A 27,877-nucleotide genomic window follows, 5' to 3' on the forward strand; every position below is an offset into this window, starting at 1 on the left:
TGGGCATTTTTTAAAACAATTTCTTGAGGAAAATACCATTTTCTTTCAATTTCTATTTCTATACTTCTATAGTATTTAGTATAAATAGTATTAGTAACTACAAATGGTATTAAGTAGTATTTTATTACATTTTCTATCTTTTTTTGAAATTCTATTTTTGATATATTTTTAGCATTATTTTTTATTAAAATTGTATAGATTTTAAAATGAAAATTAAGTTTAAGAATGCCAACTTATTCAAGCCTTAAAAATTATAGAATTTTTATGAAAGAATATTAAAAAAAAATACCAAAAAAGTTTAAAAAAAGAGAGATATGACAACCTATTTGTTTGAATTTAAGTTAAAAATTCGTAATAAATTAAAGCTTTTTAGAAAAAAAAAAGGAAACTCTATAAAAAATCTTATTAGAATCTCTGGAAATTTGTATTTTACCCTCCAATAGCACCCCCTATTTTCTTACAGTGTGTACCCCTGAAAAGGAACCCTGACCAAAAGACTGCAACTAATGCCCACTTTTTTTTCCCCCCAACCATTTTCCCTCCATTGAACCAACGACGACAACTGTGCACTTTTGCACAGTTATTGCTGCCAGTACTTATTTCAATCGGTGGGTCAAAGGGCAACCTATAACTTTGCGGCATATATTACTCTAGAAGCTGCCCTCGAACGGTAGAACGCCAGAAAGTATACTTCATTGAGAGTTATTTGTTTTTAGTAGAAATTTTCGAGAAAGGACTTGCTTTTTGTTGGATTTTATGTGACATTTTGAATTAGAGACAGTGCTCAGATTTTTATTATCCTTAGCCACAAATCACAAAATATTATAGCTCTTAAAAAATAAATATTATATTTAAGTTTTAGGATATTTTTTATTCAAATTCCTCCATTGTCGTCTGGCTTGAAAAACATTATAGCTTCGTATAATTTTTCACTTCCAAGCACTTTATCTACTGCGATATTAATGTCCTCCAACGCCCATTATCCGCCCCAACCCCCCAACCCCCCCCCCAACCGACTTCCGTGGTGCTGGGTGCCCCTCCCCCTTGTGCCCCCTTCTCTAATGCAATTGCCACGCCCCTGCGGCTGCACTTACGTGGCGCTAATATAGAAAAGTGAAGTGCCACCGACAACGCTGACGATGGGAACGATGACGACAACTACAACAAAGGCGGCAACAGCTACAACAACAAGTTTGGGGCAAAAATGGGGCGTGTCGACGCCCTTCTTAAGATGGCCTGCACTGGGGGAAATTTTATGTAGATTTTTTTTTGGGAAATTTTTATTAGGCAAGACTAGCAATGGCTAACAATGAGAATTAGTTGCCTTTTTTTATTATTTATTTAATTAAAATTTATTATTTATTTTAATAAAAATTTTTTATAAGGTTTAATATTTGTTGATTATTTAATAATTCTTTAAGAAAGACATTTCAGTTTCAGGACATTCAAGAAACAGGTTTCTTGTTGAAATATAATTTTCCAAAATATTATATCTATTTACTTATATTTTTAAATACTAAACTAAATAATACAATATCGCAAAAATCATTTTTTCATCCCATAGAGAATGTTTTTAACTACTTTTCTTTATTATTTCTGCAAAAAACTCTATTAAATCACACAAATTGGTTACTTCATCTTTAAAAAAAGGTCTGTTAAATTCTATACAATTCTATAAAATAATAATTTTTATTTTCTGTGTACGATTGAGAAGAACGCCCCCTTTTTTGGTGAGACAGTGCGACAAATTCACTGCAGCAGCTTCTGAAGAAGCGAACGTAGAATCCACCAGCCAGGAGGAGCCAGAGGAGCCAGAGGAGCTGCAGAAGCTTGAGGAGAAATAAGAGCATGTCCTTCGTCCATCGTTTGTCCTTCGACGTCCTAGCCTGATGTCTGTGCTGCCTCAAGTGGAGCGACCACTATACCGAATCCGAGAATGAGAAACTGAGAATCTGGCAGGGAGACATCAGGGAGAAAATGTGACAGAATGGCAGGGGCAGGGGTAGAGGGGTAGAGAGGGAGGAGAGACTTGGGGAGACTTGGTAGCTGGGAATTTGGGTCGCCATTCGGCGACGGTGGCTGCAATTTTTTGGCATGATTCATGACCGCACCATGCCAGTGTCGTTCTCGTTCTCGTTCTCGTTCTCGTTCTCGTCGTCTACGCGCGACTTAACACACACAAACAGGGGCTAGCACAAGTGGCACTGAGAGAAAAACTAGGTAGCTTCTTAATAATTCAATTAGCAAGAATTAGGAACAGGAATATCTAAAAATATAGCCATAAAAAGCAAAGCTAAGCCATCTCTTAGCCCATTAGTGTTAGAAATCCCTCTAAAATTATTCCCAAAAATATTTCCCAGTGTATAAACACACTGAAAAGGGGCGGATATATATAAAAAGCTACGACGAAAAAAAAAAGAATGCAAAGCTAAAGAGCAGTCTGAGCAAAGACAGACGCTCGGAAGAAGCCTGCGGCATCCTTCGGTCGGTCAATGTGTTTGGGTGCTTGCCACAATGGTTATCCTTTATTTATTTTTTATTTTTTTCTGGAATGATTTTTGGTTTTTCTCCTTATTTTTTTTTTTTAAACGAAGGTTGAAGGATTCAGCCAGATGAAAACTTGCTCAAACAAGCGTACTTATTCAACACATCCAGTTTTTGGGCCAACTACCTGCCTCTGAAAATATTTCCCCAAAGGCTTAGGGACTTGTCGTTTCCCAAAAAATAAAGTCATAAGTCTTTGTGTTGGAAAATCAACAAAATAATAGGTATTTTGGTATTCAATTTAGGGAGATTTAAAAAGATTTATATTTATTTATGTTCTAGGACTTATTTTTAATTAAAGAAAGAGCTTAAGAACTCGATTCTATCTACTATTCTAATAATAATAATACATTAAAATTCTAAATTATAGTTCTAAATAGTAGCTAACTATAAAGCTTATAATAAATAAAAGTTTTAGATCCTAACTGATTTTGGTATTAAATTTTATGGAAATTTTTAAAGATTGGTATTTAATTATATTAGAACTTATATATATATATATTAGAACTCGATTAAATTTCCATCTATTTACTTAACTATCAATGGAAGTTATACTTTCTTACCCCATAAAATTCTAATTACAATAATAGCTTGATATTAAAGCTCATAAAAAATACTACATTTGAATCCTAAAACCTAAATTTAAATACTAGAATACTAGAAATACTAGAAGTATCATAGTATCTTAACTCTCTCCTAAGCTCACAAAAGCAAAGCAAATTGCCCTCGATTACTTGTCCAATAAATTCAATCGAAACAATAGTATCGATAGCTTATCGTTTGGCGATTATCGAACTCGGTGGCAGTGGCGATCTCTTATTCATTGTTTATCGCTCGGGTTATTGGCTGAAAGTATTGCTCTCGGGCCATCTCGGAGAAAAGTCCTTGTTGGCCCGCGTTCTTCCACAGCTTTATATCATTTGCAATTTATTGAAATTGCTTGAAGCCAGCCAGAATTGAGGGGTTTTTCTCTTTCTTTTCTTTTTCAGATATTTTTTTTTCGCTTTTATTGTAAGTGAGTGGTTGTTGTAGTTTCTCTGTGCAGATTTTTGCATCGTAAATTCGCCACGTGCTGCCATTGTCTGGAGCTTTCTCCGCTTTTCTCTTTTCTTTCACTTTTTTCCCTATTTTTTTTTTATTTTTCACTTTGTGCATTTCCTTTTTGGCGTCCATTGTTATTGAAAATTGATGAACACACACACACACTCACCCACTTTATATATATCCTTTCATATATCCTTCCTATATATATTTTTTTTTTCGGTGGAGATTAGCGGGAAAAAGAGTGAAAGTACAGTGCCAAGACACACAATTTTCCTACCATTTGCATTTTTCCGATGTGCCAGAATGCCACAACACCCACGACTTTCAGGGTCAACGAAAATAAGAAAAAGAAATTGGAAATTGCAACGAAAGTGGGCGTGGCAAGTAGTCGAGGTGAACGAATGAAAGGCTGAAGAAAGTTTCTGGCAGAGATTATGGTCGAAGTTCATGATTAATTCATGGCTCACATTATTGATGGACTCTCCGGATCCATTCTCTCGCTAATAAAGCACCCGCAGCCAGCAAACTTTGATCGATAAATAATACCGAAAGCAATCTAATATCGTTCTACGTCAAATCCAGCAAACATCCATAAATAATATCCATTAAAATGGGATTAATGGAAGAGAGGAAAGGAGTGGTTCGAGTTTTGAGTTTAAACTTAAACTTTGATGATAAATTTGTATAAAAATATTAATTTTCTCCGTCAAAATGTTATCGATAAAAAGTTATTCTATCGACCATCGACTTCAAGGACACTACCAATCATAAAATGCCCATCTCTAACTTACTAAGAGATGGTAATATGTCACCTCTTCCTCTAGAGCCTTGCAGTGTCCTGGTCCTTGGTCCTTGGTCCTTGGCCTGTCCTCTACTGATTTTGGTGTCCTGCTTCTGGCATGGACTTATATAGTTTGCGAACGCAAAAAGCCATTGAAAAGTTTGTCAGCTCTTAAGTACACTTGCCAGGCCAGCCCTCGGCCGAACCCCCTTTTTGCCTACGCCACTGGCGTGTGTATGGGCCTTAATAAACTTTTCAAATGCATGATTGATGATGTTGCCTCTTGCCGCGTGCCTCTTGCCTCTTGCCTCCTGCCTCCTGCCTCCTGCCACTTGCCACTTGCAACATAAAAGTTTTCTGATGGAATTCTGTAAACGAGTCGCGTCCCACAAACGCGTCGCTAATTGTTGTTTTGGCTGCAAAATGCACCCAAATGTAATTACACAAATGAGAATGCATCGAAATGTGTTGACAAATTTTTGATTGCAGACTCTTGTTGGACTTTTCGGCCAATGCCGAGTGCTCTGCCAAATGCTCATTTAATAGATAATGCCTCTGATTGATGGCGGGGAGGCCTCAACCCGATTTCACAATCAAATGCCAAATCAAAATTGGGGTTGTGCATTAGGGTTGTGTTCTGGGATTAAGGACTCTACAGAGACTGAGGGATTGGAGGGTTGGGGGTGGAAGAAGGTGTTTTAGGTTGCTAAATTTCTTATAATTTGTATTCTATATCTGCTAGATAACATATATCACTGTATAGTTACTAATAACAGTAAAAGTAGTCCTTTCTACACGCTTCTCATAAAGCTTAGCTAGAAAACCGAAACTGAAACCCCAACCATTGTAGTCTGAAGTCAAGTTGCAGCAGAAATCAAAGTTTATAGGTTCCTATATTTCTTATCCTATATCCAATAGATAAAATAGCTTTCGGTATAGTTTACTTAAATAAGCAAAACAACTAAGTAACACCTAAAATACCAAAGAATACCAGTTACAGTAAAATTAGTCCTTTCTACACGCTTCTCACAAAGTTTACCTAGAAAACAGAAACTGAAACCCCAACCATTGTAGTCTGAAGTCAAGTTTCTCTGCTTACCTCCCTCCAAAAATAGTCTAATAATAAAACTAACTATTTCTTTGGGATGTACGAGCCTATTTGTTTAATATTGCGCTAGGTAACCCTGCAAGCCAAAAGCCAGGGGCCAATGAGGCGGGAGGCCAGGGAGAGAGTATCGTGTAAATTGGGGAGAATCATGGAGAATTTGGATGTTACTCGGGCGAAGTGTCCACCGCGGTCGACGCTGTCCGGGCATCGATGATGTCGCCCCACTCCACCCGCAGGCTGTCCACGGTGTCGTCCTTGTCGACCAGTCGTCCCTGGTAGAAGAGCCGGAAGTGCTCGACGGGCAGGCCCGTGTATATGCTGTAGGCGCCCATCAGTCGGGCCATCTTGGTGGTGGCCTTGATCTGGAAGCGGTGGAACGTCGTCTGATCGCCCAGGACCTTCACATAGACGTGTTCCGCCTCCGATGGTTCGTCCTGTTCGGAACTAGCCTGGGTTTGAGTCGTCGGTTGATTCAATAGGTCGCGGACTGTCGTGAACGAAGGCCGGGGGACCCTTAGCTGCCTCGAATCCTCCTCGTCGAAGGCTGTGTTCGAGGCTGGGTGGAGTGGAGATTCCTTGGAGGATCCTGATGCTGTGGCTTGAGAGGACTCCTTTTCATGCTCCTTTGACGAAGATGCGACCGAAGATGGCACGGACATTATAAAGTTTGCCGAAAGGGTTTTGGAAAATTTTTACAAAATTAGAAAATATATTTTTTTTTGTACCAAAATTGGGTGTGTGTGTGGGTGTAGTTGTGTACTTTAGCTGGGTATTAAACACTACGAGTGTAGGACTCAGCTCTGTGGAAGAAGTTTCTCCCAGGGCCTTACAATTTTGATGACAGAAGGATTCTATGGATTACTTTGTTGTTGAACTATTTTTTCAAGGATTACTTGATTTTGTTACAAATTTAATAGGTTTCTGCTCCTTTCTTGTTAACAGTCTTCTGACTATATTTAAGAGTTCAGAGAATACTCTACTCCATCTAAAAGAATACTCTTTAAGGAATATATAAATTTGAATAATTCCCATGAGCTGTTTAGCCCTTTTTGCCTTTTAAAATATATACATTCTAGTATTTCTTTTACCTTCTCATAATAACCAAGAACCAAGCTCCATATTAGTTTAGAAATCTATTCTATGTAAGCATTTTTTAAAACCAAATACCACAGACTCTAAGAAATCATTTAGCCTTTTAGCTTTAAAATCCACTCCCATAACAAATTCCATTTCCAATTCAGTAATTGCCAACTTTATTAATAATTGAGAACCAATAACCACCTCCAGAGCCAATTATAAACCCAAATAGACATCAAAAATTTATTTCCAATCTGTTTAGTGTTTATTGTTGCCGAAAAAGTAGTCTCATAACTGCGGAGCCCGTGGATAGAAGAGTGAGAGGACATCCTTCCACCAAATCCCGGACACTAGAGGCAGGGAGGCACCAGTGGTCCGGCGGGCATGGTCCAATTTGGCGGCGGGGAAGTGTTTGAAAAGTTGAAGTCTTGTATATTTTATGGAATATCTAATGGAAGTTGAAGTTAGTCTTGGTCTTTGTCTGGGTTTTCGTCCTGCGGTATGTCCTGGTCAGTCTGGGAGTCGATGAAGTCGCCCCATTCCAGGCCCAAGGAGGAGGCGGTGTCATCTTTGTGGACGGGCTTGCCGCGGTAGTAGAACTGGAATGCCTCCAGGGGTATACCGGAGTGCAGGCTGTAAGCCCCCATCAGTTTGGCCATTTTAGTTGCGACATTAACCCGAAAACTATGCACTGTCTTGTGATCAGTTACGATCGACAAGTACACACGATCGGGTTGTGGGGGCAGACTCTCGTCGTCCTCCTCCTGGGCCTGTTCCTGGGACGCTTCATCCGAGTCGCCAGTCGGGTCACTGTTGGGGTCACTGTTCAAGTCACTGTTTAGTTCCTCAGTGGCTTCCTCGTTCTGGTCAGTCTGGTCAGTCTGGTCAGTCTGGTCAGTCTGGTCAGTTTGGTCCGACTTATCATCGTCCTTGTTCTGGTCGTCTTCACCTTCATCTGAACTCTCGCCAAACAGCGAAGACTTCAACTTGCCGTGGCACATCGTCCCGACCATGGCACTGAAGTCAGCATCGCTTAGCATCTGTGGCTCGAACTTGATGCCCTTCCTCCGCTTGCAAGGTGGTGTTCCGTTCTCGGAGAACAGCGAGGTGTCCTTCTCCGACGTATCAGATGTGGAAATTCCTGGAGGCGAGTTTGGGCTCACATTGCTCTCAATCGATGCCTGGGCCGAGGCATTCTCCTCAGACTCATTCAATTCGTTCTCCTGCTCAGCCTTCGGAGACTCGTCCTTCTCACTTTTTGGCAATGAAGTCTCCGACATGATTCCAATCCCACTTTCTTGTACAAATTGTGCAAAATTCTCTATAAATCGTCTAAAAAAGAGGGTTTTGAATTTAAATTTATTTGATTTTCGTTGAATTCCAGATTTTTATTTACCAAAAATATCAGTTACTATTTTAGAAATATCTGTTTCTTAATGTGAGCACCAGGAATGCTGCAGTTGGAATGAACTTTCTACAAAATCTCTCAACTGCCTCGGAATTGGGATCTGACAGGTTCGATTCCAAGGACTACTTGTTGGCACAAAATAAAAGTCATAGATTCCTTGATTTTTGGGGATATTTTGGAATTAAAAAATTAAACTTTCTTTAAATGCTTTGAACTGAAGCAGAAATAAGCTTTTTTCTCGACTATCGCAGTGACTCTTACCTTAATTCCCCATTATCGATAGATTCTACCGATTACATTATCGGTATAGGCCCATTGACGCTGTCCAACACTGATCTTAACGGTTGTTTAATTTTAAAAAGTGTCTCAAATAAATCAAAAAAAACTTATTTTATAATCTAAACATATTAAAACGTATATCTGCCTAGTATTTTAGTGTTCCGCTTAAAACTCAAACTGCAAACAGTCCTTGGAAAGTCTAAAAATGTCATTTTGGGCCAAGAATTAGGTTAGTTGGCTATTTGACTTGGCCCGGAGAGGGACGTGGACTAGGGGGCGTGGCTGTAGTGGGTGTCCTGTCGCCTCCACAACTGAACCACTAGCCCCCTTCCCGGGACCCTCCGGGACAAATGGCAGCGAGTGTTTTGATAAATGAAGTTGTTGTCGCTATTTCAGTTGCAGTTGCAGTTGCAGTTGCTGTTACTGTTGCCATTTTTTCATTCGTTTTAGCCCTGTTCACTTTCCCGGCCAACATTAATGCTGGCCAGTTTGCCAAATGAGTTTGCCAAAGTGTCAGACTACACAAAAAATATTTGTTTCCTAATTAAAAATAATTTTAGAGAATATTTCTTTCAGACAGAGGTTCTTCAAACTCTATTAGTTTTTGTTTCAATATATTTATTATAAAATTATAAAGAAATATAGGTTTAAAATCTTGTTAAATTATAGTTATATATTTTTAATTATTTCTTTATTTTTAAACTCATTTTGCCTAACTGTATTTGTGCAAAAAATAAATGTCAGACACTTGAAATTTTTTAAGCTGTGACAAAAGAATTTTCGCCAGGCCAGAAAGAGGAAGTGAGACAGCAAACCGCAAAGGACACAGGCAAAAAAAAAACAACGGAAAGGAAAATAATAAAAAATGCATATAACAAAAATGAAAAAAAAAATAATAAGAATAATAATAATAAGAATAATATAGAAATCCTGCAGAAGCTAAAGAAGCGAAAAGTAGAGGAAGAAGTGACTTAACCGGAAATGGAAAAGCGCTCTGCTGCTTTTTCTTTAGATTCTTGTTCTTCTTCTTATTCACCGCCATCATTTGTACTCCATTTTCTTTTTATTGTTATTGTTGTTGTTGTTGTTGTTCTTCCTGCTTCTGCTGGAAAATTGCATTTATCTTCAAGTTGGAATTTCCTTCTCAGTTATTTATTTACTAGCATTTCTTGTTCTCCTTTTTTTTATTATTATTATTAAATATTCACTTTTCACACAAAGAGTGAAAAAAATACATATGTATATATTTTGATATATGCATGTATGTATGTATGTACCTATGTATGAGTTTGTTTATAAATTTGTAATATATGGATACCCCCTCAAAGGAAAATAAAAATTGCATGCTGCCAGGCTCTTAGGCTGATTTTATGCAATTTCCTTTTTCAACGACAACTCGGAGAAGCAAAGAAAGTCCTTTAGTGACAGTACAGTGTCTCACAAAAGATAGTGTATATTAGAAAACAAAAAAAAATGCTAGAATATAATATAATAATTAATATTTAATAAAATTAACTGCCAGTTTGATGATCTTTCTGATCTGGAAGAAAACTATCGATAACTGATAGAGCTGCCAGTCTGCTAGATCGTTCAGAGTTGCCAGATGTATTTCCAAGCTACCTTACAGATACTGAAGAGATTAATAATCAGAGATACTTTAGAAGCTCTTTTGGTTAAAAAATATTTAATAAAAAATAAGAATCTAAGAATCTATAATATTATTTCCCCAAAATGCATAACTTCCATCAAATACTCACCTTTTCTGGCTAGTCTCTCTACTTATGAGACGCACTGTATCTGCCACCTGGCCACCCACTTTCTTGCCCCACAAAGTCATGCATTTTTCATATCTGTTGTGCATATGTGTGAATATATTTGCGAGCAATCCGCCAGAGAATCAACTGCAACACCCATCCTGCCCCACCAGGCTTACCTGCCACACCTGCCACTTCTGGCACCATTTGCCTAGCGGCTTATGCCTTTGTGCCCCTGTGCCGTTGCCCCTTTTGTTGCATTAACCCTTCTTGCAAAAAGGAAAAACCCTGAATGCCAATCGCCCAAAGTCAAGAAGTTTCTTCAACTTTTTCTTTCCGAACTATGAACCGAAATATTCCAGGGATCATTTTTCCAAAAACAAGATCCAAGAAAGAGATGCCACAAGGATTTGTCTAATTTTTATTATTCTACTTTTGAGTGAGAAGGTACTTGGTCCTGGCGTAGACGTGGTCCTGATTCCGGCCCTCGGGCATTTCCACTAAGAGTTCTCCCGCTTAAATATTTCCCATAATTTCCCCAGGCCAACTTTGCCACTTTAATTTAATTTGAACTCGGTCCGTTTGCCGGTCCGGCGACAAGGGTCAGTGGAATAAGTGTACACTGGAAGGAAATTCGAGTATTTCTTAAAGAAATACATCACTTTTTTCATCAAGCATTGGGTAGACTTTTGTAAAGTTGCATTTTTGAGGACCTCAAGGACCTTTTTTTGAAAAAGTTGATACCATTTCTGTAAGAAACATATATAGAAGTTGTTTCTGAGTTGAAAATTAAAGACTAAAAAATAAAGTAACTAAAAGCATAAAGTTAATTAAAATGTAAGTTTTAAGGATAAAGATTTATGTCCTTTTCAAAATCTTTACATCTTCCTCCAAGTGCAATGCCTAAAAAAAAGTGTTGACTACTTTCATGGGCCGGGGCCGAAATCACCGCCAAGCCAAAAACAGCTGAAATCCTGGCCTGCAGGAACTCACCGGCTAAGGACGAAGTCAGAGAGGGGGGTGCTGGTGAGGGGATGGTGGGGTGCAGGACGATGAGCGAGATGCGAGAAGCGAGAAGCTCCTCGGCCGGAGCAGCACTCAGCGCTCCTTAGGGCCTCATGCATATTCAAAGAGCATTTCATGAACTCATAAGCACGCCACTCACACCCAGGCCAACGCCCCGAGGCATCCTGCAGCCTGCAACTCAGGTAGGACTCTGGCCGCCCTCCCGCCCTCATCCCTCCAACCCTCCCCCCCTCCTGGCCACTCCACAACCGCATCAAGGTGTCCGTGTTTCGTGTCATTGCTGGCGGGGTCAGAAGCCAGAAGCCGAGGTTCAAATGACTGCCGGTTTGAGGTTTGGTTATTTCCAGGCAGGGACCACTGTACAGGCTGGATGTGGGTGGTGGAGTGCCTTTGGTCAGTTTCCAGTTTCCGTTAAGTGGTTTCTCCTCCATCCCCCCCTCCCTCTTGCTCCGCCACTCACTCAGGCAGTCACTCTCCGTGAAAGTCCTGCGGAGCAACTGATCGCCGTAAATTAATGGAATATTTTACTTTAGGGCAAAATGCATTTAATAACTTTTAATGGAAAGTGGAGGTATTACATAATAATAATAATTATCAGAAACAGCAAGGGGGGGAAGGGTTGAGAGGGTCAGGACTTATGGATATTATTTGGACAGGTGTTTTGTGCAAAAGTGTTAGGTTCTGCTTCTAGGAAGCCAATGGATCTAAATATTGTACACAAAAAATATACAACACAAATCTCTAAGGACTATAAAGGGTCTAATATAACCAAAAACCTTAACTCCTTAAACCAAATAACAAAAAAAAGCGGAAAACCCGTCTCCCATTCAGCCTCCTCTTCGATAAATTTTTGTATTTTCTGAAAGTGAGAAAAAAAGTCCGTGGGGGCTTCTTTTTCCCCAAAAAGTGTATAATTCTTCGTAGGACCCTCAGATCCTTGTGCCGGATACCTTAGAACAATCGGAGAACCTTTTTCCATCATTCTCCATCAAAATCTCCATCAAAATTTCAGATACTAAGACCGAAGAGCCAAAAAACGGCTACAATCATTTTCCATTATGTTTTAAGTGAATTTTTTATATATTTGTAATATTTGGAAATCAAAAGCCATTAACGAAATTACTAATAATTGGCGTGTAATTAATAGATCATATGTTCTTAAAGGATAATCAAAGCTATCCTTAAAATATCCCAACCACCCTTTTTGGCCAAATATGTCCTGCCGTTGCGACAAATGACAAAACAATTACGTTAAGCCATATCGGAGCGATTTGTGGCCACTCAAGAAAGTGGCCAAGTACATGAGGGGAATTTATTAGCCACTTAGGAAAGGGAGCTGGGAGCCCATTCCACTAACCAGAGTGTCGGTTTCTCATTCTCTCCGAAGGACTGCAAGGAGTCCTTAGCTTCTGCTCCTTCATCTTCCTGGTCCGGTGCAAATGAAATATGAATAACGCAATAAAAACGTCTTCTAGATGCGAGTTTCGTTGTTGTATAAGGTCGTGGATACAATTTGCATCTCACACAGAGATACAATAAAAAGGATGCAGGATACAGGATACAGGATACAGGACTAAGGAGGGGATAAGGGGAAGGGGACACACGCACACACTCCAATGGCTGCGCATAAAGTGACAGTTACATTTGTCGTTCGCTGCGTGCCCAGTAAACGAAGCAACTGTGGCAGTAACCAGTTGCCAGTAACCATTTGCCAGTTACCAGTAAGCCAGTCACTGCACTGTGAGAAAATTATTAATTATATAAGGGATTTTACGGATATTTTTTTAGGGGGTTAGGGAGCCAAAGAGGCAGGCAGGATATGACGGAAAGTCTACAGATTTCTTTTTAATTCTTCTCCCATTTATTGCTTTTTTATATCAGATGCTTCTTTTTTTAATATTTTCTTAAATCGAAATATATATAATTTTTATTCTATTATATAATTTATTTTAACTCATTAATAATAATAAAAAAAAGAGAAAAATAGTAATAGCTACTACCAGAAGCTCTCCTCAAAAAATAAGTTTCAACCTCAAGCTTCAACTCTAATTTAATATCTCTGTGGAGGTATTTTTTTTTGGGCCATGTATCTGGCAGATACTCAGATACCCGGCAACTGACATATATTATGCACAAGGTTGTTTCTCTAACTGCATTTCCTCGTGAAAGAGTGTGTGGGTGGTGGGTGGTGGTGCTGGGGACGTTCCAGAGATAAGGATTGGGCCATGACGTTGATGGCTTTGCATACGCTTAATGCGGGGGTGCTCTTTGCCAGGGGGCAGGGGTGTGAAAGGGTCTGAAAGGGGGTAACCCTAAGTAGTAAGTGGAGGGATTGGAGCATGTTAGTGGATTGTCGGTTTCTGCGACGGGCTACGGACTACGGACTTTACCTTCCGCCATTTGTATTTGTTTATCAAAGCGCGAACTTTTCAGCGTCCTTGCTACACCCCACCAGCCCCCTCGTTTTGCAGCAAGTTTTGTGCAAATTTGTTACCAGCTGCATTTGAGAGCCTCATGTATGTCCCATGTATCTGTATCTGTGTCTGTGTATCTGTGTATCTTGCAGTTCAATCTTCAGCTCAGTGACGCATTGCATTTTACGGCTTTCAAACTTGTATCCCCAGGTCCTCCTCCCCATCCGCCACCACCCTTTCTCCTGGCATATATCCTGGCATATCCTTGCCATCCTTGGCTCTGTATGTTATTACTACATTTTCCGCATTTTTTTTTTTCCCAATGTCAGCAGAACCTGTCAGACCGGGGGAGAAGTTCCTGGAGTGTTGCAGCAGTCAGCCTCTGTTTGCTTTTGGGATTACAGGTCCTGGGCGAATGACAACTTCCTGTTTCCATGGCTGATCTTTAATTACAAGCAAGGCAGAAAAAAATCAAAAAAAAAGTGGGGCCAAGAATGTAAAGCAATTTGGAATTCCAAGGGAATTTAAACGAGAAAACTTTCCCTCAAATTTTGTCAAATTAGGAAATATTTATGAAGAGTTCAGGTTTGCAGAGAATTTTATACTTGATGGGAGATTTTCATGAGTTTACTAACTATTTTGATCATTCCTTTTTCAAATAGTTGGTCCTTAGAGGCCTGTAGATAATGATTTCTTTATAAATCACCTCTAAATACCAAAAATAATTAAAATAATCATCTTGTAACCAGGATATATGGCTACTCACTTCCCTCAATTGGTGAGCTCGTTGGCCTGTCATTTATGTCGCTTACCTTTTCATTGGGCCCTCAATATTGACAGGCAACCAATCGCAATCTTAACGTGCAACTCAGACTCAGTCTCAGTCTCAGTCTCAGTGTCAGCCTTCAGCCTTCAGCCTGCCACTTTGCCACATTTTCATGCCCCGCCGCCCTTAGTGCCATACGCCTTTGAATGTCAACCGCCAATTGCTCATTTGTCTTCCGGTCGATGCTGTCACTTCGCCACGTGTGTGTGTGTCAATCAGTGTGTGGGTATGGGTGTGTGGCACCATTTAAAAGCCACAAAGTGCGCGGCAAACAAATCAATTTGCCATAATCATCAAGTAACAGGAAAAGCGGGCGACTGAGATCGTGATTGTGTGAAAGTGAAAGTGAATGTGAGTAGGAGAGGAGGGAGAGTGAGAGGAAATGGGTGAAAGTTATCCATAAATGACCCCCCCCTCTCGAAGACCCTTCCATCGCCATCTCTCAATTTTCCTGGGCCCGGAAAAGTCGCTGAGTGACAAGCCGAATGCCAGTGGCAGTGGCAGCCGCAATGCAATTACATCCTTAAAGGCACTGAGAGAAATTAATTACTACAGTAATTACTATAAAAAAAATACTGAAAAAAGATCAAATTTCATTAAAAAATTGATTTAAATCATTTCTTTTCTCTTGAACTATCAGTAAAAGTATATTATTTTGTGTAATTTCTCTCGGTATAAATTCAGTGGCGCCTCAAATGTGGGGCACGTGAATTGGCCGCTTCCCGTATTGAGTGGAAAGAGACAGAGTGGCCCATTGGGGTGTGGGTTAAAGAAAGAGAGAGGGCGAGACTGAGACACGAATTCGCAATTAAGTGATTTTATGGTCGCGTATTTCAATTTATTGCCAATCGAGCGTTGCCAATCTGCCAGCCACCCACGGAAACTGCTCTCTTTTGGTAAAGATTTAGCCACCACCCCCGCCCCCCTGACCTTTCAACCCCCTCCTCCTTCCATATGTATGTGTGTGTGTGTTGGGGAAAGTCTGAGACGCAAAGCTTTCTTTCAACATTAAGCGATATTAGATTTATAGCAAAACACACACATTTACCCACTCACACATACGATACACTTCATCATCGCCATCTTATTTTTTTTTTTACTGCCATACTGTCAATGGCTGCACTTCCGTTTCCGCTTTTCGGGGGAACTGCGCTTGTGTGTATTTTATCTTGTCAGCGAAAGCAGCGTCAGCATGGGAACTTGATTACGTTGTCATTTGCTTGAAATACACTCGAAACCCATCTGCCATCTGCTTCCTATATTATATGTGGTATATTGACACAAAAATTTATAGTTTACTGATATTGGATGGGGATGCCAAGGATGAGAATTTTTGCCAGGACATCAACATAAATATTTGCCTACAAATGCAATGAAACAAATTGTTTTTCAAACCAAACAATTCTAAGAACATAATGGCATTACTTTTCAGGAAGTACTCCTTATTCCACTTGGTATTTTTTTTTTCGGAGAATTTCCACACAAACACCCCAAAAACATAATGATTATCTTTTAAGCCGATTTAAGCCGAAACTTTTCACATAAGACACACTCTTATTTTCCGTCTGGCAAAGTAATCAGATTAAAATCTAAACAACTTTCCGCCAATGTTTTTATAAGTGATTAAGTTTTTCAAACTCCAATAAGTATCGATATTTCGGCATCACAATAAAAGTTATCCCGGATACTTATATTTTTATATTTACACCGAGCTAAGCTATATGTATAATACAAAGCCTTAAATCGACCATTAATTCTTAATTCGACAAACATTAATTTCCGACTGCACATTTAATTCATTTAAAGTTCTTCGCATTGTTCGCTGCGGTTACCTGCTCTGGAATTCCATTCCATTGTGCCAAAGTAATCAGCTTTCGCTGGGCAAAGTGGAGGCCAAAATGGCTTCCAGCTAAGTTACCCAGAAATGTAAAGAAGAAAATGAAGGTGGTTGCTTGGGGTGGGGGGGTCAAAGGTAACAGCACACAAATGGTGAAAATATTTCATGCTTTTTGCGCGTCAATGAAGCCAACACCAGAGCAGGACAATGGGAAGTGGGTAGGTTGAGGGCCATAATCCCAATAAGGCCTACATCTAGTAGGATATTTAATTTAGATTATACATTTAAAATATTTAATTAATTTTAATCTTATTATGAACCTTTTAGTGAATATCTTGGACATTTTGCAGTCGATTAGAAAAGGGAATACCATTTAGGAATCAGGACTTTAGTCTGCTTCCGACTGCTTTTAAAATTCTGGAAATTAAAACAAATAAAACTTTTTCAATTTTTGAAAAAAATCATGATGGTACCCCTTTGAAAATTAAAAAAAAATGGATCAAATTTTAGTAAGGCAGATTTTAATTAAATTTGAAAATACAAAGAAATAAGACCGGGAAGGTATACCATTCGGCATTCGGCCAAATATTGGCCATGTTATGGCTAGTTAAGGCCATGTTAATGCCATTATATAAGCCTTTTTAAATATGGTAACTGGTTTGACCCTTTTTAGTCAACTGTTGGCCTACTTTCGTCTAATTCAGAGCCTGAAATGCTTAGAAATGCTTAGATTTAAACAAAAATAAACATTCTTTCAATGTTTTAATTATAATTGTTTTTATTTTGTAGCATAATTTTTTAAATACGCTGAAATTTATCTCATTAGACTGAGTATTTTGTTGTTGTTGTGCCAAATAAATGCGATTTTGGGCTCGTTAGAAATGCGTTAACTACGTCTACTTCTACTACTACCATTCCCATCACCGATCTCTTCACGTTTTTATTTTGGCGTGTGCGTGTCGGCGACATTTCCTACATCCGTTTCCGTCGCTTTTCGAGTTCCTTCGAGTTCCACTTACAAACTGCTGAAATCCGAGCCACACCCTCGAGCTTCTGATATTTTGCCATTTTTTATCGGCCATGCTGCACAGAAAAAAGTGTTTGCGATTTTTGAAATTTTTAATTAACTATTTTGAGTAGAAATAATTTTAAACTCATATACAACAGAAGGTTAAATATGTACTTTTATCTATATGGGAAATATCATGTACTCCCTTTAAGCTAGCAATATTTTCTTCAAGTGTTTCTTCCGGGGCACTGTAACCGAAAACGTTTTGACACATTGGCAGATGGGCACAGAGGTGGGAGTTTGTTGCCAGCAGAAGGTGGATTCATTACCGAGAGGTGGAAGTTTTTGGGGGCCTACTGTGGGGGGGTACTGTGCTGTGCGGTAATTCCTGTTCGTTTTTTGACGCATGGCCATAAAAAATGATGATGGGGATCATGCACGTGCTCTACGCTCAATTCATCAGGTTGCAACACCTACAAAACGAATGAAATTCGGTTTCGATGTGGGAGGTAGGTTGCTGCTGGTTCCTGCTTGCTTCATTTTCTACCAAAAAAAAATAAAAAAAAATAGGATGGGGATGGGGTGACGAAGGATTGGGGGGCGCTATTTGATGGGCATTGCCTGACACTTGGCAAAAATATTGCCATTTAAGCTTCGGACGCAGCGTTTACGCCCCTGACAGGGCCAAAATGGATATGACGATGGCTGGCGAAGGAAATGCTTGGAAATTGGTCGAGGAAAACTGGAAAATAGCGGGCAGAGAGGGCAGGGGTATCGGGATTGAGGGATAGTGGGATAACTGGAACAGGGTGTCAGTTAGTGAATGATTGCATTCGTTTGCATTTGATGGCCATGTAATTGGTCATATCACCGAGAATATATCAAACTGGAATACCCCTAAACTCAATTTAAAATGCCAGAAAAAATTGAAGAAACTTTATTTTTAAATTTATTTATTATTTATTTATTTACATAACCTTATTTATCATTTCTTTAAAGTTAGTTTTATTTATTTAAATTCCTTACAATCATTTTTATTTAATTACATTTTATTTTATTTCATTTCATTTAGTTTAATTACAAAAATTCATGAAATTCTATCGTCCGGATTTGTGGCATACGATGATGATGATAATAAATTATAAATAAATTATTGATGGACCCATTTGTGGATTTAATTCTTATACACTCCAGAATTAAGAATATGTCATGGTGATATGTAATGGTGTGCTTGGGAGTTCTTTCTCTGGAGGTTTGTGTTTTTTCTTTTGAGTTTCCTATTTTTCATGACATTTCCTGATTTTTCTTGAGTTTTTCAATTTTTTTTGAGTTTTCAGGACTTATCGGGACATTTATTCTATTATCAGGACACACCTGTTATCAGGAACCTGTATTTAAGACACGCCCCTTTGTAGCCAAGACACCATCCAGTAGTGACGTCACGATCAGAGTAAATTTATATTTATATAAAAATATGACGTTATATTTAAATTCGAATTCAAAAATATTATCCCGCCCCCCGCGAATTTTGAAAACTCAGACACAAACCAGTGTCCAAGACACGACCAGGTGTAGCCAAGACACCACCCAGTGATGACGTCACAGGTCCAAGCCCTATCCGTGACGTCACGGCCAAAAGTGGCTGAAAAATTTTCAATTTTCGGCTGCCACCAGGCTCGAAGTACTAGGCGAACAGAAACGACTAGTAGGTGGATTCGATTTTTTGAAAATGTTTTTTGTGAATATCTCGGCCATTTTGCGTCTAGGCCAGGATCGTGATAGCTCAAAAAATGCGCAAAAATACGGCCCATCTATGAGGCTAACAAGATCTGCTGTTGGCCAAGTTAACACCGAGTGGTAAACAAATTTGGCCAAAACGATTATACTTTTTATTTTAAAGTGTTTATATCTCGGCCATTTCGCAACCGATCTGGAAACGAAGTACTGATCCTGGATCCGTATATCAATATCCTTCGGACTGCATCACAGGATTCCCCCGAAATCGTAGGCCACGTCACACATTCTGATGAATTTTCTTTCCGAAAATAAATCTGCCGCTCAGCACTAAACTGTAAGATTTCCAAAATCCTTTGATGCAGATCGAAGGATATGAATGTCCTGATTCCAAAATTGTAACCCATTTTCAGATCGGGCTTGAAACTTCCAAGATATTCACATTCCCAATTATGAAAAATTAGTTGTTCCAGTAATTTAATTTTCTTTCGGTGTTACCTTGACATTTCCAACAAGTTTTGTTTACCAGTCGATGCGCCTTATTTTTGCGCATTTAATGACCTATCACAATCCTGGATTGGATGCAAAATGGCCGAGATATTCACAAAAAACTGTTTAAAAAAATCGAATCCACCTACTAGTCGTTTCTGTTCGCCTAGTACTTCGAGCCTGGTAGCGGCCGAAAATCGAAAATTTTTCAGCCACTTGAGGTCGTGACGTCACTCTGATCGTGACGTCACCACTCAATGGTGACCTGGCTACAATGGGGTGTGTCTTGGATACAGGTTTGTGTCTTAGATACCCCGGTTTATGTCTTGAATTTTTCGATCCGTTATATTTAAATTCAAATTTAAAAAGAAGTTTCCCGCCCGCTATAGTTAATCCGATATATTTAAATTCAAATTTAAAAATATTTTCCCGCCCCCGCCAATTTTGAAAATTTGGAAACAAACCTGTGTCCAAGACACGACCCGGTGTAGCCAAGACACCACCCAGTGATGACGTCACAGGTCCAAGCCCAATCCGTGACGTCACGGCCAAAAGTGGCTGAAAAATTTTCAATTTTCGGCCGCCACCAGGCTCGAAGTACTAGGCGAACAGAAACGCCTAGTAGGTGGATTCGATTTTTTGAAAATGTTTTTTGTGAATATCTCGGCCATTTCGCATCCAATCCAGGATTGTGATAGGTCATTAAATGCGCAAAAATAAGGCGCATCGACTGGCAAACAGGACAATTTAAAATGTCAAAGGGAACACCAACGGGAAATTAAATTACTGGGACACGTCATTATTTATAATTTGGAATGTGAATATCTCGGCAGTTTCAAAGCCGATCGGAAAAGGGAATACAGTGTTGGAATCAGGACCCTTATATCCTTCGATCTGCATCAAAGGATTTTGGAAATCTAACAGTTTAGTGCTGAGCGGCAGCTTTATTTTCGGAAAGAAAATTCATCACAATGTGTGACGTGGCCTACGATTTCGGGGGATTCCTGTGATGCAGTCCGAAGGATATTGATGTCCTGATCCAGGATCAGTACTTCATTTCCAGATCGGTTAAGAAATGGCCGAGATATAAGCAATTGAAAATAAAAGTATATTTTTTTTAGCCAAATTTCTTTACCATTCGGTGTTAACTTGGCCAACACCAGATCTTGTAAGCCAGGTAGGAGGGCCGTATTTTTGCGCATTTTTTGAGCTATCACGATCCTGGCCTAGACGCAAAATGGCCGAGATATTCACAAAAAACATTTTCAAAAAATCGAATCCACCTACTAGTCGTTTCTGTTCGCCTAGTACTTCGAGCCTGGTGGCAGCCGAAAATTGAAAATTTTTCGGCTACTTTAGGTCGTGAACTTTACTTTAGATCACGTCGTCACGACGTGATGGTGTCCTGGCTACAAGTGGGCGTGTCTAGGATACAGGTTTGTGTCCTAGATGTCCTGGTTTATGTCTTGAATTTTTTCGATCCGTTATATTTAAATTCAAATTTAAATAAAAATTTTTCCCGCCCGCGCCTGTGGATCCGTTATATTTAAATTCAAATTCAAAAATATTTTTCCGCCCCCGCCAATTTTGAAAACTCAGACACAAACCTGTATCCAAGGGACGACCCAGTGTAGCCAAGACACCACCCAATGATGACGTCACAGGTCCAAGCCCAATCTGTGACGTCACGGCCAAAAGTGGCTGAGAAATTTTCAATTTTCGGGCGCTACCAGGCTCGAAGTACTAGGCGAACAGAAATGACTAGTAGGTGGAATTGATTTTTTGAAAATGCTTTTTGTGAATATCTCGGCCATCTTGCGTCTAAGCCAGGATCGTGATAGCTCAAAAAATGCGCAAAAATACGGCCCATCTATGAGGCTAACAAGATCTGCTGTTGGCCAAGTTAACACCGAGTGGTAAACAAATTTGGCCAAAACGATTATACTTTTTATTTTAAAGTGTTTATATCTCGGCCATTTCGCAACCGATCTGGAAACGAAGTACTGATCCTGGATCCGTATATCAATATCCTTCGGACTGCATCACAGGATTCCCCCGAAATCGTAGGCCACGTCACACATTCTGATGAATTTTCTTTCCGAAAATAAATCTGCCGCTCAGCACTAAACTGTAAGATTTCCAAAATCCTTTGATGCAGATCGAAGGATATGAATGTCCTGATTCCAAAATTGTAACCCATTTTCAGATCGGGCTTGAAACTTCCAAGATATTCACATTCCCAATTATGAAAAATTAGTTGTTCCAGTAATTTAATTTTCTTTCGGTGTTACCTTGACATTTCCAACAAGTTTTGTTTACCAGTCGATGCGCCTTATTTTTGCGCATTTAATGACCTATCACAATCCTGGATTGGATGCAAAATGGCCGAGATATTCACAAAAAACTGTTTAAAAAAATCGAATCCACCTACTAGTCGTTTCTGTTCGCCTAGTACTTCGAGCCTGGTAGCGGCCGAAAATCGAAAATTTTTCAGCCACTTGAGGTCGTGACGTCACTCTGATCGTGACGTCACCACTCAATGGTGACCTGGCTACAATGGGGTGTGTCTTGGATACAGGTTTGTGTCTTAGATACCCCGGTTTATGTCTTGAATTTTTCGATCCGTTATATTTAAATTCAAATTTAAAAAGAAGTTTCCCGCCCGCTATAGTTAATCCGATATATTTAAATTCAAATTTAAAAATATTTTCCCGCCCCCGCCAATTTTGAAAATTTGGAAACAAACCTGTGTCCAAGACACGACCCGGTGTAGCCAAGACACCACCCAGTGATGACGTCACAGGTCCAAGCCCAATCCGTGACGTCACGGCCAAAAGTGGCTGAAAAATTTTCAATTTTCGGCCGCCACCAGGCTCGAAGTACTAGGCGAACAGAAACGCCTAGTAGGTGGATTCGATTTTTTGAAAATGTTTTTTGTGAATATCTCGGCCATTTCGCATCCAATCCAGGATTGTGATAGGTCATTAAATGCGCAAAAATAAGGCGCATCGACTGGCAAACAGGACAATTTAAAATGTCAAAGGGAACACCAACGGGAAATTAAATTACTGGGACACGTCATTATTTATAATTTGGAATGTGAATATCTCGGCAGTTTCAAAGCCGATCGGAAAAGGGAATACAGTGTTGGAATCAGGACCTTTATATCCTTCGATCTGCATCAAAGGATTTTGGAAATCTTACAGTTTAGTGCTGAGCGGCAGATTTATTTTCGGAAAGAAAATTCATCAGAATGTGTGACGTGGCCTACGATTTCGGGGGAATCCTGTGATGCAGTCCGAAGGATATTGATATACGGATCCAGGATCAGTACTTCGTTTCCAGATCGGTTGCGAAATGGCCGAGATATAAACACTTTAAAATAAAAAGTATAATCGTTTTGGCCAAATTTGTTTACCACTCGGTGTTAACTTGGCCAACAGCAGATCTTGTTAGCCTCATAGATGGGCCGTATTTTTGCGCATTTTTTGAGCTATCACGATCCTGGCTTAGACGCAAGATGGCCGAGATATTCACAAAAAGCATTTTCAAAAAATCAATTCCACCTACTAGTCATTTCTGTTCGCCTAGTACTTCGAGCCTGGTAGCGCCCGAAAATTGAAAATTTCTCAGCCACTTTTGGCCGTGACGTCACGGATTGGGCTTGGACCTGTGACGTCATCACTGGGTGGTGTCTTGGCTACACTGGGTCGTCCCTTGGATACAGGTTTGTGTCTGAGTTTTCAAAATTGGCGGGGGCGGAAAAATATTTTTGAATTTGAATTTAAATATAACGGATCCACAGGCGCGGGCGGGAAAAATTTGTATTTAAATTTGAATTTAAATATAACGGATCGAAAAAATTCAAGACATAAACCAGGACATCTAGGACACAAACCTGTATCCTAGACACGCCCACTTGTAGCCAGGACACCATCACGTCGTGACGTCACGATCAGAGTGACGTCACGACCTAAAGTAGCCGAAAAATTTTCAATTTTCGGCTGCCACCAGGCTCGAAGTACTAGGCGAACAGAAACGACTAGTAGGTGGATTCGATTTTTTGAAAATGTTTTTTGTGAATATCTCGGCCATTTTGCGTCTAGGCCAGGATCGTGATAGCTCAAAAAATGCGCAAAAATACGGCCCATCTATGAGGCTAACAAGATCTGGTGTTGGCCAAGTTAACACCGAATGGTAAAGAAATTTGGCTAAAAAAAATATACTTTTATTTTCAATTGCTTATATCTCGGCCATTTCTTAACCGATCTGGAAATGAAGTACTGATCCTGGATCAGGACATCAATATCCTTCGGACTGCATCACAGGAATCCCCCGAAATCGTAGGCCACGTCACACATTGTGATGAATTTCCAATCCGAAAACTCTGCTGCCACTCACCACACAGCTGTTCGATTTCCGAAATCTTTTGATGCAGATCGAAGGATATGAAGGTCCTGGTTCCAAAAGTGTACTCCATTTTCTGATCGGCTTTGAAACTGCCGAGATATTCACTTTCCAAATTATAAAAAATGACGTCCCAGTAATTTAATTTCCCGTTGGTGTTCCCTTTGATATTTTAAATAGTTCTGTTTGCCAGTCGATGCGCCTTATTTTTGCGCATTTTATGGCCCATCACAATCCTGGATTGGATGCGAAATGGCCGAGATATTCATAAAAAACTGTTTCAAAAAATCGAATCCACCTACTAGTCGTTTCTGTTCGCCTAGTACTTCGAGCCTGGTAGCGGCCAAAACTTAAGAAATTTTCGGCCACTTAAGGCCGTGACGTCACAGCTTGAGCTTCGATGTGTGACGTCACAACTGGGTGGTGTCTTGGCTAAACGGGACCGGGTCTTGGACAAAGGTTTGTGCCTTGGATGAGATGGTTTGTGTCTTGGCTAATTAAAATTTAAAAATTTCACCCACCTACTAGGCGTTTCTATTCGCCTGGTACTTCAGGCCTGGTACACGTGGCCACAATCAATTTTTCAAAGGCGCCAAAAAAATGCAAGTCATTCGAAAAAATAAAAAAAAACAATGGAAAATTCAGGAAAACTCAGGAAAATTCAGGAAAAGCTCTAACACATTGGAAAAATCTCTGGAATACTTTAAAAGTTAGAAAAAAATCCGGAAAATTTAAGAAAAATAGGAAAAATGCTGAAAAACTTGTAAAAATTCTGAAAAGTTGTTAAATCTGGAAAGTGTTATATTATTTGGTACCCTCCTTTAATAAAAAATACACCATTTGTCATTTGTTTTATTCAATTTAATACTGACTATACAGGCTAATAGACTATACTAGCTTATACTAGATTATAACTAAACAATATCTACTATAACTAATCTATACAGAGGCTTAGAAAAATATGGTTAACATTCTGGATATGCTGTTTCGCCAGTTTCGCCTAATGCCAATAAGTTCCGACGACACATAACTAAAGATGTTCCTTGGGTTGTGGGCGATGATCCTTTAACGAAGAAGCTGGTCTTGATCCTTCTGTCGCAGCTCATAGTCATCCATTCCGTCATTAATCAGTGTACCAAAGATCCGGTTTCCACGTGGAAATCGTCGATGAAGTCTTCGTTTTCGTTGAGGACTGCAAAAAAATAAAAATATAAATACCTAGTATAATAAAACTAAAAATATATAAATAATAAATCAAAACCAAATCATTTTCCTTTTTGTGATTATCTAAGTGATTTCTCAAATGATCTGTAATTTTCACAATCTGCGCCCTGTCCATTTTTGGACCATTTTGCAGAATTGCGCTTTCTAGAGCTTATATCTCGGCCATTTGTGGCCCGATCTGGCAACGCCATACATGTTCAGAATCAGCGCCCCAAAATTAGTCGAAATGCATCCAAATATCGCCGAAATCGGACAATCAATTTTTCAGCGAAAATCGAGAAAAAACGTGATGTAACCCCTTTCCATTTTTTCGAAAATCGGGTCGAAAATGAGTTGTTCGATACCGAAAAACTAATGATGCAGTTCGAAGGGAATTGCAACGCGGATTCCAAAAATGCACAGCGTTGCCAGATCGGGCCAGAAATGCGATTTCTAGAGCCTATATCTCGGCCATTTGTGGCCCGATCTGGCAACGCCGTACATTTTCGGAATCAGCGCCCCAAAGTTAGTCAAAATGCATCCAAATATCGCCGAAATCGGACAATCAATTTTTCAGCGAAAATCGAGAAAAAACGTGATGTAACCCCTTTCCATTTTTTCGAAAATCGGGTCGAAAATGAGTTGTTCGATACCGAAAAACTAATGATGCAGTTCGAAGGGAATTGCAACGCGGATTCCAAAAATGCACAGCGTTGCCAGATCGGGCCAGAAATGCGATTTCTAGAGCCTATATCTCGGCCATTTGTGGCCCGACCTGGCAACGCCGTACATTTTCGGAATCAGCGCCCCAAAGTTAGTCAAAATGCATCCAAATATCGCCGAAATCGGACAATCAATTTTTCAGCGAAAATCGAGAAAAAACGTGATTTTTTCGAAAATCGGGTCGAAAATGAGTTGTTCGATACCGAAAAACTGATGATGCAGTTCGAAGGAAATTGCAACGCTGATTCCAAAAATGCACAGCGTTGCCAGATCGGGCCAGAAATGCGATTTCTAGAGCCTATATCTCGGCCATTTGTGGCCCGATCTGGCAACGCCGTACATTTTCGGAATCAGCGCCCCAAAATTAGTCGAAATGCATCCAAATATCGCCGAAATCGGACAATCAATTTTTCAGCGAAAATCGAGAAAAAACGTGATGTAACCCCTTTCCATTTTTTCGAAAATCGGGTCGAAAATGAGTTGTTCGATACCGAAAAACTAATGATGCAGTTCGAAGGGAATTGCAACGCGGATTCCAAAAATGCACAGCGTTGCCAGATCGGGCCAGAAATGCGATTTCTAGAGCCTATATCTCGGCCATTTGTGGCCCGATCTGGCAACGCCGTACATTTTCGGAAGCAGCGCCCCAAAGTTAGTCGAAATGCATCCAAATATCGCCGAAATCGGACAATCAATTTTTCAGCGAAAATCGAGAAAAAACGTGATGTAACCCCTTTCCATTTTTTCGAAAATCGGGTCGAAAATGAGTTGTTCGATACCGAAAAACTAATGATGCAGTTCGAAGGGAATTGCAACGCGGATTCCAAAAATGCACAGCGTTGCCAGATCGGGCCAGAAATGCGATTTCTAGAGCCTATATCTCGGCCATTTGTGGCCCGATCTGGCAACGCCGTACATTTTCGGAATCAGCGCCCCAAAGTTAGTCAAAATGCATCCAAATATCGCCGAAATCGGACAATCAATTTTTCAGCGAAAATCGAGAAAAAACGTGATTTTTTCGAAAATCGGGTCGAAAATGAGTTGTTCGATACCGAAAAACTGATGATGCAGTTCGAAGGAAATTGCAACGCTGATTCCAAAAATGCACAGCGTTGCCAGATCGGGCCAGAAATGCGATTTCTAGAGCCTATATCTCGGCCATTTGTGGCCCGACCTGGCAACGCCGTACATTTTCGGAATCAGCGCCCCAAAGTTAGTCAAAATGCATCCAAATATCGCCGAAATCGGACAATCAATTTTTCAGCGAAAATCGAGAAAAAACGTGATTTTTTCGAAAATCGGGTCGAAAATGAGTTGTTCGATACCGAAAAACTGATGATGCAGTTCGAAGGAAATTGCAACGCTGATTCCAAAAATGCACAGCGTTGCCAGATCGGGCCAGAAATGCGATTTCTAGAGCCTATATCTCGGCCATTTGTGACTCGATCTGGAAACGCCGTACATTTTCGGAATCAGCGCCCCAAAATTAGTCGAAATGCATCCAAATATCGCCGAAATCGGACAATCAATTTTTCAGCGAAAATCGAGAAAAAACGTGATGTAACCCCTTTCCATTTTTTCGAAAATCGGGTCGAAAATGAGTTGTTCGATACCGAAAAACTAATGATGCAGTTCGAAGGGAATTGCAACGCGGATTCCAAAAATGCACAGCGTTGCCAGATCGGGCCAGAAATGCGATTTCTAGAGCCTATATCTCGGCCATTTGTGGCCCGATCTGGCAACGCCGTACATTTTCGGAATCAGCGCCCCAAAATTAGTCGAAATGCATCCAAATATCGCCGAAATCGGACAATCAATTTTTCAGCGAAAATCGAGAAAAAACGTGATGTAACCCCTTTCCATTTTTTCGAAAATCGGGTCGAAAATGAGTTGTTCGATACCGAAAAACTAATGATGCAGTTCGAAGGGAATTGCAACGCGGATTCCAAAAATGCACAGCGTTGCCAGATCGGGCCAGAAATGCGATTTCTAGAGCCTATATCTCGGCCATTTGTGGCCCGATCTGGCAACGCCGTACATTTTCGGAAGCAGCGCCCCAAAGTTAGTCGAAATGCATCCAAATATCGCCGAAATCGGACAATCAATTTTTCAGCGAAAATCGAGAAAAAACGTGATGTAACCCCTTTCCATTTTTTCGAAAATCGGGTCGAAAATGAGTTGTTCGATACCGAAAAACTAATGATGCAGTTCGAA

General features: G+C 39.9%; 2 protein-coding genes across 5 annotated transcripts in view; one reads left to right on the top strand and one right to left on the bottom strand.

The window, feature by feature from the left end:
* Window positions 1–27,877, top strand: part of LOC6505104 (acetylcholine receptor subunit alpha-like) — a 178,216-nt gene that overhangs the window by 93,453 nt on the left and 56,886 nt on the right. The window lies entirely within an intron of this gene.
* On the bottom strand, window positions 6,784–8,088 carry LOC6505152. Its single transcript, XM_014904819.3, has 3 exons — window positions 7,951–8,088; window positions 7,504–7,886; window positions 6,784–7,002 (listed from the first exon to the last, which is right to left on the bottom strand). Exons 2-3 carry the CDS (start codon window positions 7,832–7,834, stop codon window positions 6,992–6,994), a joined length of 342 nt encoding a protein of 113 aa, XP_014760305.1. The 5' UTR covers window positions 7,835–7,886; window positions 7,951–8,088; the 3' UTR covers window positions 6,784–6,991.

Source organism: Drosophila ananassae, chromosome XR (assembly GCF_017639315.1).
Source record: "Drosophila ananassae strain 14024-0371.13 chromosome XR, ASM1763931v2, whole genome shotgun sequence".
Classification (NCBI taxonomy): Eukaryota; Metazoa; Arthropoda; class Insecta; order Diptera; family Drosophilidae; genus Drosophila; species Drosophila ananassae.